This window comes from Varanus komodoensis, unplaced genomic scaffold (genome assembly GCF_004798865.1).
Source record: "Varanus komodoensis strain SLA01 unplaced genomic scaffold, ASM479886v1 scaffold13_1, whole genome shotgun sequence".
Lineage (NCBI taxonomy): Eukaryota > Metazoa > Chordata > Lepidosauria > Squamata > Varanidae > Varanus > Varanus komodoensis.
In genome coordinates this window covers 5,316,601-5,332,360 of record NW_025335408.1, presented here as the reverse complement: position 1 = coordinate 5,332,360, position 15,760 = coordinate 5,316,601, and the positions used below count along the sequence as shown (strand labels likewise).

The 15,760-nt window shown below is 39.6% G+C and overlaps 1 protein-coding gene across 1 annotated transcript in view; it reads left to right on the top strand.

Annotated features, from left to right (window-relative positions):
• The window catches only part of PDZRN4 (PDZ domain containing ring finger 4), a 130,743-nt gene extending 128,518 nt beyond the window's left edge, over positions 1-2,225 (top strand). The window contains exon 8 of the mRNA XM_044423056.1: positions 699-2,225. Within this exon, the coding sequence (XP_044278991.1) occupies positions 699-2,225 (1,527 nt within the window). The remainder of the gene's footprint in view (positions 1-698) is intronic.
• The last annotated feature ends 13,535 nt before the right edge of the window (positions 2,226-15,760 follow it).

Below are 15,760 nucleotides of genomic sequence, written 5' to 3'. Positions count from 1 at the left end.
GTGCAAGTAATCAACTGGCATGTACTGGTCCATGGTTATCATGCACTTCAATTTTTGCAACTGCTTTTTCAAAGGGCAAAACAAAGCGCCCACCTGTATCAAAGTTGTTTAAAACTCTGCTGGGCCCAAGGACATCCCTTATCAAAGGACAAATGAGGCAAGTGGTCGGTGGCAGGTGAGAGGGATTGGCAAATGAAACGGTTAGTAATAGCAGTAGTTGTAGTAGCCTCCATTTATAGCTCGCACGTCTTCCCCTTGCAAGGAGCCTAAGGTGGCTTACAAGGTTTGAGATATCTTGTAATTGGGATCCACCCAGAGGTGCTGTGGTACAACTGGACAGCATACAGATGTTTTAAATAATAATTAAATAAGGTTCTTCTTTGTGTTATCCTTGAGACAACCTTGCTAAGTAGGTTCATCTGACAGCCATCCAGTGAACTTCATGGAATCAGACTTCCTAAGATCCAGTCCAATGCTCTAACCAGTATACCATACTGGGACTCCATGTCTTGCCTACCACCTCACTAAATCCATGACTGAGATGTAATTCAGTTTTTCCTCAGCCAAATTCAGAATTCTTATCCTTGTGCAATGTTGATTTCCCTAAGCAGCTGTTTAAACATTAGAGAAATTGAAGATGATTTCATCTTCATGTAATCTGTGACCCATACTTATTGTAGGTACTTTGGTTTTTACAGCCAAAGAAACATGAAGAAGAAGACGGCACCACAGATACTGCTACCTCATCATCCAACAACAATGAGAAAGACAGTGGAGTGGGCCCCACGGATGAGAGCCAGCGCAATGATGAGAGCTCGGAGCAAGAAAATCCACCAGAGGAGAAGAACAATGCAGCTCTGCAGAGCCAACGGGAACTTGGACAGAGCCAGGAAACTTTGGGAAGCATGGAAATCCAGTGCAACAAGAGTCTGGTGTCTGGGGAACCGGCTCAGTCTGATTTTGTTGGTAATCAGGAAGAGGACTGTGAAAGGTTTCGCCAACTCCTGGAGCTCAAGTGCAAGATCCGAAATCATGGAGAGTACGACTTGTACTATTCAAGCAGTACAATAGAATGTAACAGAAGGCAAAAAGATGGGGTTGAGCATGAACTTCAGCTGCTCAATGAGGAACTGAGGAACATTGAACTTGAGTGTCAAAGCATTATGCAGGCTCACCGGCTACAAAAAGTAAAGGATCAGTATGGAGACATTTGGGCACTCCATGGTGGTACATTCAGGAATTATAACACCAGTATAGACCTTCCAGGAGGAAAACTGGATGACATAATGGAGCATCCAGAGAAATCTGACAAAGATAGTTCCAGTGCCTACAATACCGCAGAGAGCTGTCGAAGCACTCCGCTGAATGTCGGACAATCTCCTGACAGTTCTCTCCAGCGAATGATAAGTATCACCAATAGGAAAAACCTCAGGAGTACCATTGTGGCCAGCCAGCTGTCTTCAAGACAGAGTGGCAGAGAGACCTCCCCAAACAAAGCCAAAGCTACTGAACAGAACAGTTCTGTCGAGGAAAAGGAAACGGTTTCAGAAAGCGGCAAGTCTACAGAACAAGAAAAGCAAAGCCCTGAGCATATTCCTTATCTGTCTCCGTATCACAGTTCTTCATACCGGTTTGGGAGTATACCTGCACATGCTAAGCATTATCAAAGCTATATGCAACTGATACAACAAAAATCTGCTGTGGAGTATGCCCAGAGCCAACTCAGCCTGGTGAACATGTGCAAAGATTCACAGAAGTGCACAGAACCCAAGATGGAATGGAAAGTGAAAATAAGGAGTGATGGGACACGGTATATCACAAAAAGACCAGTAAGAGACAGAATCCTGAAGGAACGTGCCTTAAAGATTAAGGAGGAGCGCAGTGGGATGACAACAGATGATGACACAATGAGCGAAATGAAGATGGGTCGTTACTGGAGCAAAGAGGAGCGGAAGCAACACTTGGTGCGAGCCAAGGAACAGAGGAGGAGGCGGGAATTCATGATGCGCAGCAGGTTAGAGTGTCTTAAAGAAAGCCCACAAAGCAGCGGTGAGGGCAAAAAGGAAATTAACATCATTGAACTGAGTCATAAAAAGATGATGAAAAAGAGGAACAAGAAGATCTTGGACAACTGGATGACTATCCAGGAACTTATGACGCACGGTGCTAAATCTCCAGATGACACAAGAGTGCACAATGCTTTTTTATCAGTTACTACGGTATGAATATGTCTATTCTGGAAAAGACTTCTACCAGTTTTGGTAGAGTACAATTGCCTCGTTCAAAGTGGCATTTTTATATATTTGGTGACTGTTTATAGTTTGACCTTTTTTGTAAGCAAATTACTTGGTAATTTTACATTTGTTTTTCATACAATAGTATTTTCTTTAACTGGTAATTTTGCAGTCTTTCTTTACTCTGCAATATATTCATAATATTCATTTCTATTTAAAAAAGAGCAAAACTTTAAATAGGAAGGAGCAAATTACTTTCGTATCCAATTTTATGTACTGGAAATTAAGAACTGGGTTTTTTCCTCTAGCTTTCTTTTTTAATACTTTACTAAAACTACAATGCCAAAGCAAATGCTTTATACCTTATTCTTGCTTTTTGGCAGTTAAAATTTTCTAATGTTGTATGTTTCATCAATTCATAAATCACTTGCCACATTTCATGAAGCTTAAGAATGGTGTTTTGTCTCAACAGCACTTTGTACAGTACATTTAATTTTAAAATTGCAATTGTCTTTGTTCAAGTAAGGTGTTGGTGAGGAATTCTCCCGTGATATGTAATGACGTTGGTCGTGTAGTTAGGTAATATGTGCTAATTGTGAAGATCAAAGAGAAATAAATTATTTCTTATCTTTAAGAAAAATGATCAAGGACTGCTTTGATTTTGATTTCACTTCATGTATACACAATATTTGAGATCTATGTGCAATTGTTTATATATAATGAGCGTTCATGTGAATCCCTAGTTTTTTAGCAGAAGCCCTATAATCCTACTGTAATGGGCAGATAGTATTTTAAGGCAGGAGTTGAAAAATGTATCCAGGAACTAGATTGTGGTACATCTGTTTCTAGGGCACAATTCTATGCAGGTTTAGACAGAAAGAGAGAGAAAGAGACCTGCAACTCCTGGCATGCTCCAACCAGAACAGAACTGATCTGGACTTCCCAATAATGACCCTATTATGTACTTTCATTGTTGTACTTCTGTGAGTGTCTATGTAGTTTTTTGCACAAGCTGAATCTGTGAGAAGCCAATTGAACCGATCGGTGCTCAGAGCTTAATGAGATGTAGATGTTGGTAGCCATGGCAGCAAGAGACATCATAGCCTGGACCCAGAGCTCTGTCTCTGTGTGCATCCTGCTACGAAAGATTGGATTTGAGCAGTAACTTCAACACAGAGTTAAGCAGTTGAAGGCAGATAAATCATTCTTATCCCACCAGGCTTTTAGAGCATTTTAAAGTGTCACAGCTTTATTTTAACTGTTTTACGCTGGTTTTAATGCTTTCTCTTGTCAAGCACGTTGAGATGTTATTCTTGAAAATGCACTGGGAGCCCTTATTATGGCCAAAAGACCATAGAAAAAAATGTTTTTATACATACGCTTATTTTAAAAAACATAATTGGATTCCTTATGAATATTCTAGAGAAAGGGAAGGTTTAGGCTGGGAGAAAATAGAGTTGAATCTAGACTTTCCCTTCTGTGAACGGAATGTCATCTGGAACTTGGCTCACCCTTCTGCCATTTGTTTGTTTGTTTGTTTGTTTGTTTAAGGTTTTTGTATACTCTCCAACTACTACTGTCTCAGGATGGTCTTACAATAAAAACAGGATAAAAATGGGCAGGATAAAAATGAAGCATAGCATAATGGGTAAATAAAATGGTTTTAGCCCGGCACCAGGCGACCCTCTCTGGGGAGTGCCTCCCATAACCGGGGTGCAGCCCATTCTATCTCCTTTGCCAATTCAACGGTCCCCAGTGCTTCAGAGCATCTTTTCAGGGAACACAATGGGAGACCAAGTAGGAGAGGAACTGTAGCCATCAGTACAAGTGTCCCTGGAATTCTGCTCTGGATGCAACCCATAATCCTGTGATTCACCAAGTTAAGTCTCTTTCATGGGAGTTATTCCCAATGAACTCAATGAGGCTAACTTCTGAGTAACATGTCTAGGATTGCATAGTAAATTGGGATAGTGGGTGGATCTATTGCTTTATGATATATCTCCTTTGTATATGAGCCATACTACATGTTTTGAAATGACTATCCAAATGCATTAGGAAAGAAGGCTGCTATATTGAAAACAAGGCACATGACTCATATGACATGAGAACTGCCCCCAAATGTAATGCTTAAAATGAACTGCTCTGGGCCCTCGATTGTGGCCTTTCATACTTACAGAAAGAATCCTTCCACTAGTTTTACAGGTTGTACAGTGGAAGAAATTTTACAAATTTTATAAAAATTATATATACAGGCAGTTCCCGGGTTATGAAAGAGTTCTGTTCCTGCAAAAACAGAAATTCGTCTTAAAGTCGAACTTGTATGTAAGTCCAATTACGTATAGTCAACCCTCCACATTCATGGGAATTAGGGGCCCAGGACCCCTGTGATTGTGGAAAAATTATGAATATCTCTAGTCTCCCCGCCAGGAGGCCTCCTTCTCTCCTCTTTCGCCTTCTCTCTGTATGTGATGATGATGATTTTCGGCAGTATTAAAAAAATAAAAATAGGCTGTATGCCAGTTTACTCATAAGTACGAGTTGTTTATAACTTGGACATTCATAAGCCAGGGACTGCCTATAGTCTATATGTAATTTATATCTAATTTTATATAGAATTATCAAATTTTAAAGGTGCCATATTCTGAAACTTTGAGCAATTCTTGTCTTGTTAAAATGTTCATTTCATGCAGACTTTATTAAAATTCACTACATATGGAGTTAATCATATGGAGTCATGCACTAGTTAAATTGGCATGATGGGTGTTGAGGTACCAACCCCAGGGCAGGATGCTGAAATGCCCATGATCCCCAGTCCACTGGCTCGATGCCAAAATCAGTGCCAACCCCAGTTGAATGCACCGAGGGAGGGCTACAGGCACCCACACTTTTGCAGTGCTCTTCCTTCTGGGTTGACACACAGAAGGGTTCATAAGGGAGGCTTTGATTAATGAACAGCAGATAGGGTTCCACTTCTGTACTTGGTGTATGCTCAGAAGATTGTACAACAATAAACAGAATTAAACAAAGAAAGCTGCTGTGTCAATTGTTACCAGAGGGAGACTAGTGGCTTACAACTACAGGGATTCTTTAGACATGTGTGGAAGTATATTTAATAATTTCATTTAAGTGTATATCTAAAAAAATTATGTGGGTCACAAGAACACTCATTGGAGACCTGTGGCTGGTTGCTACTCAGGCTGAATGCACATTCAGCAGCAAACTTGGACTTGCTTTGTGGTATATGAAACACCCCATAAGGTTTTCAAGGACTGAGAACCCTGAATTTACTAGTGAAAAAAAGTGAGAGTGGACAAGGGGTGGTGCAGCATTTATATAATAATATAATTTCTCTCTCATGATTGGCAGATATAATTTCCAGCCTATACCAATAATGAGCCAAAAGCAATCAGAATATGAAGAAATGAGTGCTGCAAACTTTATCACACCAAGCAAAGCTTCATTCGGTAATGTTGGTGAATAATATACAGTCATTGGTATGGAACTAAGAAATGTTTTGGAAAATAACGTGATAGAATTTCCAGCTGAATAACATTTTTCTTCTTCTATCCCTTTCCTGAAAGAAAATTGGTTTTCTGCCTCAGAAAATACTTTTATTTATCCCTGTAAGATCAATGGTAACATGAAATATGTCATGTCTTTTTTGTCTTTTTTAACAGGTTTTCATGCTAAAAGTGCTATGTTCAGCATTCAGAATTGACACCAGTTACTTGAAGGGGAAATTTCCCTTGAAACAAACCATATAAGACATGTCAATTGTCTGTTCTGTTGTTAAAGAATTACTAATGTCTATGATGAAAACAACAACAAAAAGAATATAAAATATTGAGACATCAGTTTCTGATCCCTAAGCCAACATTCTAACTGTTGGCTTAGAAGTTAACTCAAGGCATCTCTGTTCGTGCTAATTTTTACAAAAACTGACCACATAAAATATGCACCTCATGTGCAGCCATGCAAGCTATTATGCATTAATATTATGCTTTTTGCATCTACCAGTTTGCTACTCTGGATAAAACCCAACATAACTCATACTTAGAATACTCCTATCAAAATGAATGACAGTTGAGTCGTAACTAACTTAAGTTCTATTTCTTTTATTGGGCTCACTCTAAGTATGACTAACATGGAATTTTACCCTTGTGTTCAGCCATCTGTGAAATCTTATACTACTGTTCTGTATAAGTTTAACAAAAGCAAGAACTGAGTTCAAGTGAATTGAATCTAGTGTTGCAATACTTAATGCACACACCAAGAAATAAGTATGTCTGAACTCCTTTGGAGTTAATTCTGAGGTGACAGGCATTAGATTGCATTGTATGGCGCAATTCACTTAGATGCAGTTCCAATTGCATGTAAGATTACAACCTAGTAGTATATCCTACTTTGTTTAAACATTTGGTACCACTACAGACAAATTTTCAGGGCAGTTTGCAATGTAATAAAAGTGTAACAATAGCACTGTAAGATAAAATAGCAATGCTATTAGATCCCAGAGATGGATGGGTGAGTGGATGGATGGACATTTGGGCATATTGATTGATTCTTGGTACTGAAATATCACAAAGCTGGTAAAGCCAGGCAGAATGCACCCAATCAGCAGCATGCCAAACAGAAAGGGCTCTTGCCACTGTCACCACTTAGAGTACTTCAGACTGTAAAGGAGCCCAACTCAAAGACAACTTGGGAAAACAAGTGGCCAATTATATTTAATATAAGCCAGTGCAAAGTGATCCACATCAAACAAATGCTCCTAACCTCACAGATACACAGATGCTGTGAGCGGTCAGTGACTGACCAGGAAAGGTATCTTGGAAGCCAAAGAAAATGTCATCCCAGCTATAAAAAGAGCAAATTGCCTACTAAAGATCATTAGGAAAGGAATCAGATATAAACCTGCCAATGTCATAATGTCTTTATTTAAATCCATGTTGTGACCACACTTGGGATACTGTATACAGTTCCGGCTGCCACATCTCAAAAGGGAAAGGACCACCAAAATGAGTGACTTGCCTATGAGGAAAGGTTACAATATTTGGGACTACTTAGTTTAGAAAAAAGAAGAGTAATTGGTGGGGTGATGATTGATGTGTATAAAATTAACCATGGTATAGAGGAAGTGGATAGAGAGAGTTTATTTTCTTTCTCTCTCATAATGTTAGGTCCCAGGTCATCCAACAAAACTGATTAGTGGGAGATTCAGGACAGATGAAAGGAAGTACATCTTCTCACACAGCATGGACAAATTATAGAGTTCACTGCCCCAGGATGTTGTGAAGACCACCAACTTGAAATGCTTTAAAAGCAAGTAGGCAAATTAATGGTGCTTCGGGCAGTTGGTTGTTACTAGCATCATGGCTATACGCTAATGGAGGCCACATGCCCCAGAATCCCAGCTAAGTAGGAGCAGTGGCAGGAGACTGGTACTGTCCTCACATTCCTCTACTAGTCTCTCCAAGGGGAAGTCATCTGGTTGACCAAGATAGGAAGTAAGGAGGCAACTTGAAAGTCTTTTGATCTGATTCAGACAGTCTCTCTTTGTAGACTTAGGACTTATGTGTATGGACAGGCTCATATTACAGTATGAAGCAGTGACATCTTCAGGCCCACTATTTATTGATGCAGCCATTTTTGTGGTCTTTTGTGTCTTTTGCTTTGCATAGAAATTTGGCTTTGTTTCAGTGACTTTTGAAATTTATTTCTCCTGCTCATTACAAATGAAATGCGATGCTTCAGTGAAAAACCTTGTCATTCTTCCATGGTTTGCTTCACCTGGTGTATGTCCATGAGGTGCCAACAAAACAATGCGCTCCGGTAAAAGAAATGGTTGAATCTTGGGAGCAGAACAAAGTAGTAGGAAGGAATAATCTGGGCAGTAATAGTGGCAACGTCTTCTTCTCTTCCTCCTCTTCATCCTCCTCCAAGGGAGAATAATACTGAATGCATATCCAAAGAAAATACTTTAATAGTAACTTGAAGAGTATGAAAAGCACATGTGTTTTGATGCCTGTTTCATTAAGTAACTGTCCAAGAGTCAAGAGTGACCACTAGTACAGTTGCCAGCTATCAATTTAAGAAGGGCTGCTGTGCTCTACTAGCTGTGTGACTGAAATGTTCAGTAAGTGACCATAGTTGTTTTGTCTCATGGTTGCTGCTTTGACAAACAGTGTAAACTGACATGAAATCTTCCATGTCAGCATCAAAATGCTGTGTAGTATTTTTGCATCAAGGACTAGCTAAGTGCTACTGTGCTTTGTCTTGTAAAAATCTTTCAGGGAGAATCAGCTGTCTCATATAGCCAAAGCACATTGACCTTCCTCCATTCTCATGCCACCTGCCCTTGGTGGATTCAATGAAATCAATAGCACAGATGTCATCTAGCAACTTGGTGGCCATGAATCTGTGAATGGCGTAGGCTCACCTCCCAGTGTAATCTGTTGCTTTCTGAGTTCACAAAGTGAATGCCACAGGCTTCCTAATGCCATTGGCTCTTCCTTCATCTTCCATATGTTCATCATTTGGCATTGATTCCCCTTAATCCCATCAAATGCACTTGAACAAAGAACATGTATGTGTTTGTTTGCTTGCTTGCTTGTTTGTTCATTAGATTTTTTTAGCCTGCCCCATTAGCCATAAGGCTTCCTGGTTAATTACAAATGAAGAGCTCCAAGGTGGAGGTAACTTGCTCCCTGTGATGTCTGCTCCATGTGGCAAACTGTCCGTATCCTCTGTGTAGCTCAAATCACAGATACAGTCATTTTTCTCCTACATCACTGCTTGTTCCCTTGAGAAGCAGCTTCATTTTTCATGCTGGTTCTTCATGTGGCTGAAGCAATATTTTTCTTCCAGTCCTGATGCCTTATATTTGATCTTTCCTTTTCCTTCTCTAGATAGAAACCATAAATAAATCTATGTTAAGTGCTCTGTTAATATAGTTTGATTGATCAACATCTGTTCCAGCTACTGACAGGAACAGGCATATCAAGAGGAATATTCTTCAATTCAAGAAAGGGTTTACTTGGCTATAGCAAAAATAAATAAATATTCAGTTGCTTTGGGCTCACCATGTTGGGAGATTTAAAAGAAACAAGGGATTGCTAAGTGATTGTATTAAAAGCTCTTTGTTTCAAGCAGTGTGTGAAAAACAGATTGTTATCTCTCATTTGAGCCTACATTATACTTTAGCAATCAAGGGTTTTGTGTGTATGTGTATTTTTTTCCTAAGAAAAACCCTGTTCAGAGATTCAAAACTCTTGCCAGAGAGCAAAGATTTCTGCATAAACAGCATATTTTAGCCTCCATCTGGATATAATGAAAGTGCTTGATTAATAATTGTCTGAAGTAGGAGACATAGAACATGATGTTGAACCTCAGTATTGCTCTTCAATATCCATTTTTAGAAATGTGAAAAATAATGCTAGAATAACAAGTCGCTATGTTATTTAAATTCTGTAAATTAATCCGAAAGCTTAAATTCGTGCTGCAAGCAAAAACAATCTAAGTCTCTGAAGCACTAGATTTCAAAGCAGAACAATACTTTAAAAAAGCAGCTGTTTGCCTTGTCCAGATGTGAACATGATGGTTGGCCAGGTACAGGATAACACCTGTATGCCCATCCTTGCCCATCACAACCAATAGCTTTTATCCAAAAAGGACTCAATTCAGTTTATGTACTTCTAACAGCCACAAGCTTTTGCAATTAATATATCATATGTACATAAACAAACACAAAACCGATAAAAATATCAGACCAACAGCTACAAAAATTCTTGCATAATATTAATCAAAGTGGGCTTGTAAACTGTGGTGGTGAATGACTATGAGCATCACTTTAGCATGTTCCAGATGTTCCAATTACCAGTTGCAGATGTTCCTGGAAAGGACAAATAACTTGACACCATTTCACTCTAGCTTCTGGTAACTACTCTGCTTTCCCTGGTGGGAAAGTAACTGCTTTGCTTCCTGTTACTGCTTTGCTTTCTCTTCATATATGCTGGAAGAAAGAGAGGAGAACCTGTTGGGTTCTTCTAGATCTTTTCAGAGTGTTAATGCTTATCTTTCTAGACTAGGGTGGAAGTAGGATGCACTTAACTGCAGTTTAACCATCTCTCAGAACATTTCCAGGAGATGGTGCCACACTGAATGTCTGCTCCATCCATGATGCAGCTGCGTCTGGGCATCAGGACCAATGCCCAGGGTTCCCAAATGACCACCCAGGAAGCAGCAGTTGGTAAGGACAGCAAAATGAAATCTCTACTTTATTCCTATAGACACGGTGGCACCATGTTTTAAGTGTCTTCAAAATTGCACACACTCAAAATATTTTTATTTCTTAACAGGCTTGGCAGTTATTCTTGTATCAGTAATGCAGAAGCAGTTGTAAAACATGAAATGGTGGTTGTGGGGATAGAAATGTTGCCTGTGTGCTGCACAACTGAAGAAACACACACATGCTGTTAAAACATTAAGTCAAGGAACTAAAACTATCTAGTTACAGCACAGGGCCTGCTCTATGAAGTTGCATGGAGTCCCAAACTTACATGAAATTGCTAGAATTGGTTGTCAAGGATCTGAAGTCGGTATACAGTTTTTATATTTTTATTTTCATAACTAAGAGGTAAGATACAAAGAAAGAGAAAAATACGTGTAAGAACAAGGATACCAAAGGATATTATACAAATACAGCATATCATTTCAACATCTAAGAAATTCACAAAAATGCAAAGCTTTCTATTTCTTCTACCAACAGTTAAGTCAGTTCTTAATTAAGATTCGGAAACAATTTGATCTAATTTATCAAACTAATTGTAAATAACTCCATAGCTTTAGCACTGACGTAAAAATCGCAATGTTTTTTCTTGATGTCTGTTTTCTTGAATATTAATTAAATTGCATATAATAAGCTTTCCATTTTTCATTACAGTCTTTGGAAAGTTTATTTATATAATTGGTTAGTTTTGCCATTATTGCATATTCAGCTAGTTTATTTTTCCAATCTTCGGTAGTTGGGCAGTCTTCTGCTTTCCACTTTGATGCAATTATAACTCTTGCTGCTTGAAGTCGGTATACTGTTGACAGCCAATTCCTTTACCCCTTTTCATCTAATCCAAGTGTACCAGTTGGGATTCTGAATCTGAAAGGCATTTGGAGTCAGTGATTGACAAGCTAACAACTAATAAATTGACATGTAATGCAGTAATGGTCAAAGCGCTATTGGTGAAAGGTTCAGTTGCCTCAGGATTTAGATATTTCATCTATTCTGGATTAGTCACAATCCTCCCTGACCGTTTGCAATTGAAGGTGCTGCTGTGACTGCTGTGTTTTGGGATGCTCACTCAGATAAGTACCATCCGCCAGGAGTGCTTTTCACAGCTTTGGTTCATAGCTAGTAGTTCTGCTTCCTGGGAAAAGATCATGAGCCTGTTGTCAACATCCATGCCTTAGTAAGTGTCCAGTTTAGACTGCTGCATTATGCTCTACATCATGGGTCCTCAAACGATGCACGCCCTCCGACCCCAGCCCCTCACCAGCCTGCGCCCTCCGCCAGAACCACATAGCCGGCCTGCGCCCACCACCAGTACCTTTCAACTGGCTCCCTGTTGAAAAAGTTTGAGGACCCCTGCTCTACATGGTGGGGCCACCATGATGTTAACTAGAATATATGCTACTTTGAACGTATTGCAATTGCTTTCAAAGGTTGGTTGTTACCTGCTTCCAGTTGGTTTCTGTGGACAACTCAAAATGCTGGTGTTTTCATCTAAAGCTTTGACTTGATCATTTTGAAGAACTGACTTTTACCCAAGAAACCTGCCATATGCTGCAATTAGAGTTTCCTGCTTTGTGTTCAACCACTATCATATGAATGACAAAAGGGGAGCGATTGTCTCCATCCAAATACTCCACTCTGGAATTCTCTCCTAAAGATTTTCCAGTGGCCCCTTTTCTCCTTCTGGGAGCAGATTGAAATTTATTTATTTATTTATTTATTAAAACATTTCTATGGTGTTGTGGCCCTTTGGTGGCAAAGAAGAATAATCTTTCTGCTGCCCATTTTAGTCTGAAATCAGCCTTTAGTTCATCTTATATTTTTTCTGGTTGTAACATTAAGCAGTTATTGTTTCTTGGTTATTGTTTCTTTCCTTTGCCTATATTGTCATTGTTTGAAATCTGTTAGCCAGCCACTTTGGATAATTTTAATGGAAAAGTGGGTTATCCATTTTTAAGTAAATAAATGTATTTAAGTCTTTCCTGTTCTGTGGTTTAAACATTGGCTGCTTGGTTAGTTGTAGCAAACAAGGGGTGTTTGCTACAAAGATCCTATGGGTTTCTTCATAAGAGATGCTGCTTCATAGCCATCCCAATATACATTTGCTTTAATGAATCATTGTTTGGACATACACATTTCAGATAGGCATATGGACTGATCCAGATTGGAACCATGCAGGTAGGAAAGAATTAAAGTACCCATGTCCCATTCAGGATCAGGGACTCCACAGTTAAGCACACATTTTAAAAGACATTGGGTCTCTTTACATGAGTTGCCAGCCTACTGTAGATTATTTAACTCAGGATGGGGCTGCAGGTACAATTGTCATGTCATGTGAGCTTAGTGATTTATACAGTAAAAGTTATACAGTCTTACTCTTAAAGAGCCCTCACATAACCTTTAAAGGAGACCGCAGTAACCCACACTTGCTGGGTTTCCGTGGCACAACAGCCCCTAACTGGACTGAATATGCCAGGTTGTCAGTGAAGCTCACTGTGGCTTAGAGATCCCATGAGGAGCCATGTATCACCCAAACCTGGTTGTAGACTGCACATTTATTGTAACTTGCGCTTTGTGTGGTAATAATCAGTTTAATGTGCGTATAAAAGCTGCCTTATGGAAGAGCAGATAGTGTGCCCCTCTGGCTTGCAACAGCTCTCCAGGAATTCAGCTAGAGATCTTTTTCATCATCTGCACCCTGATCATTTTTAACTGGAGACGCCAGTGACCAAACCGGGAACATTCTGCACAGAGACATTCTGCTATTTCCCTTTGCTGGTATTTGGACTAGGAGCTTGCATCTAACTCTGTTTACCTCCTGGGATTTTTTTTCCTGCCAGGAATCAGAGCCAGAATCTAGAATTCTACAAGCTGTGTGAGATTTCAACCCTTACATTGTCCTGCCTCGTAATTGTCAATGGAGCTTTTGTTCTTAATTCAGCCGGCAATGAAAATTGGCTGCATAGGGTTCATCTCTGCTTTGCATATCATTCCTGAAACATATGTTAAGTGCTAGCAGCATGGCAAAGTGAGTGGCTGACTCTGCAGACAACAGTCAGAGGCATGGAGAATTTTAAGTGGTGGGAAATGCTCATCTCCGCAGTAGATGAGAAAGAGGGGAATTAAAATTGTATGATAACAAGGAAAATGTTAGAATCACTGAGTTATACGCAATCACGTGTAGAGCAGAGCCACTGAAATAAATGGTCTTAATCAAGACTAAGTGAAGTCCTATTGAATTCAGGGGGTGTATTCTAAGCATGTCCACATCTAGATCCAATCCACTGTTTCAAGTGCTGAATGTCCTTGAGAAAATTTATGTCAAAAGTGTCACTTCAAAACTTACACAGTGGGACTTCAGTGGAGTTCAAAATCTGGCTTCTGCTTTTGGGCACCATTTCCTGTTTTTCTCAGGTTTTCATTAGAAATTCCTACAATGTCTCAATATTTTTGCTGACATGCAAAGTATCTTCTCTATACTACAATCTCATACAGCTATTATACACTGAGCTATGTGGACTAAAGCACTATTTGTGTCAGTGCAAACACTTTCAGCTTTTCCCATATCCCAGCAAACATGGTATCAAGATTTCTACTTCCTTTTGCTTTGCTCAGATTTGCCACTTGGCTAAAAGGTTCAAGCAAAGAAGTGCCCCTTAGAAGATTACGTTGAGGTTCAGGTGTTGGAAATTAAAATGAGAACTCCTCCAACTCGACAGTTTAATTTACTTCTCTTAAGCGCTTTAATACCAGACTTATCAGTTCTCTCTGTTCAGCATTAACTTGTTAAATGAGTCTTAATTATACATAAGCAGATGGAGGTTTGAATTAAAATTACCTTACACTCGAGTGGCTTTAGTTCATTATAACATATCTCCCTTTTAATCATTTAGGCAGTCTCATCATCTTTCATATAGAAAGTTATTAAAGTATTCCAATTTCCATATTTCTTCTGATATATCCACTATTAAATGGCAGGCAATGCACATTAGCTGGTGACTTATACCTTGCAATAGTTAGTGAATTATTCATGCTGGTAACTATTTTTCTCAATACTTCTCTGTCACCTGTATCATTTTACTTGAAAGGTTTTGTATTTACTTGGTCCAGGGCACGTCACACAATTTTATTTTAAGTGCAGTTACCTTCCCACACTGTTTCTGCACTGCTCATTCATAATTAGAAAATTGACAGGCATCAAATGGTTGGACCCTTTCCTAAAATGATCACACTGGATGCTGGAAGAAAGACATCTAAGAGCACAGTCTTAGTGGCGCATGGCTGATACACACAAGCTACTAGCTATGAAGGCTGCTATTGATCCTATGCCTGGAATGAGAAATGGCACTGGCAGTCCTTGCCTCTTCTAAACCTTAGACTGTATTTGGCTGCAGATTTAGGGCCAGCAAGGGGAAAAGTCTGGATGCCAATTTGAATTGGCAAGAGGCATTTCCCCCAGCCTCCTGGAGTCCTTACTCCTAGCATACTGTCCTTCCCCGCACCTCTAAGGCCAAGTTGAGATCTGTTGGGGAGGGGAGCGGGCAGTCAGGATTACTTTTTCTGCACTAGCTGGGCAGAGGAGCTTGGCCTTTGGGCTTTAGTGCTGGGAATTTGATGACCCTGATGGTCTCCAATATGATGATGGAATACCACAAGACTGTGCTCTAATGGACTTTCAAAATGACACGACTCTTTGGATGGGATTTAAGCTTAGGCACAGGACAGACCCATTGAGATCCATGGGATTTAAGCTAGTCATGACTAACTTGTCTCATTGTTTAGGACTTTCTACATGATGCTGTTAATCTGCTGAATCTACTTTTCAGTTTTGTCACAGGATTGAAATCCAAGTACTAAACAAAGAACATTTCTTATTCTGTGGCACAACCTCTAGGTGGTGCTGTGCTATAGTGGAAGAGCACATGTACACATATAAGAAAAGAGGTTTCTCTCATTATCAGAAATAATACCTCACCTTCCCTGGTCCAGAAAAAAGCAAACAAGCAAGCAACAAAACCCTAATCAAAACTGCTCTTTAAAAGCAGAAGTAAAAAGGGACCGTCACGGTTTAATCCAAATTGGCCATACACTTCTATGCGTAGGAAAAGATGATTACCCAACAGCTGCCTCATATAGAGAAGTTCCCACTGTCTCCAACATAATTGGGAAGGAATAATTTCTAAAACACCAAGCATGCTACATAGATTTTTCTTCTCCAAAGAGCAGCATTTTTCATAAGCTA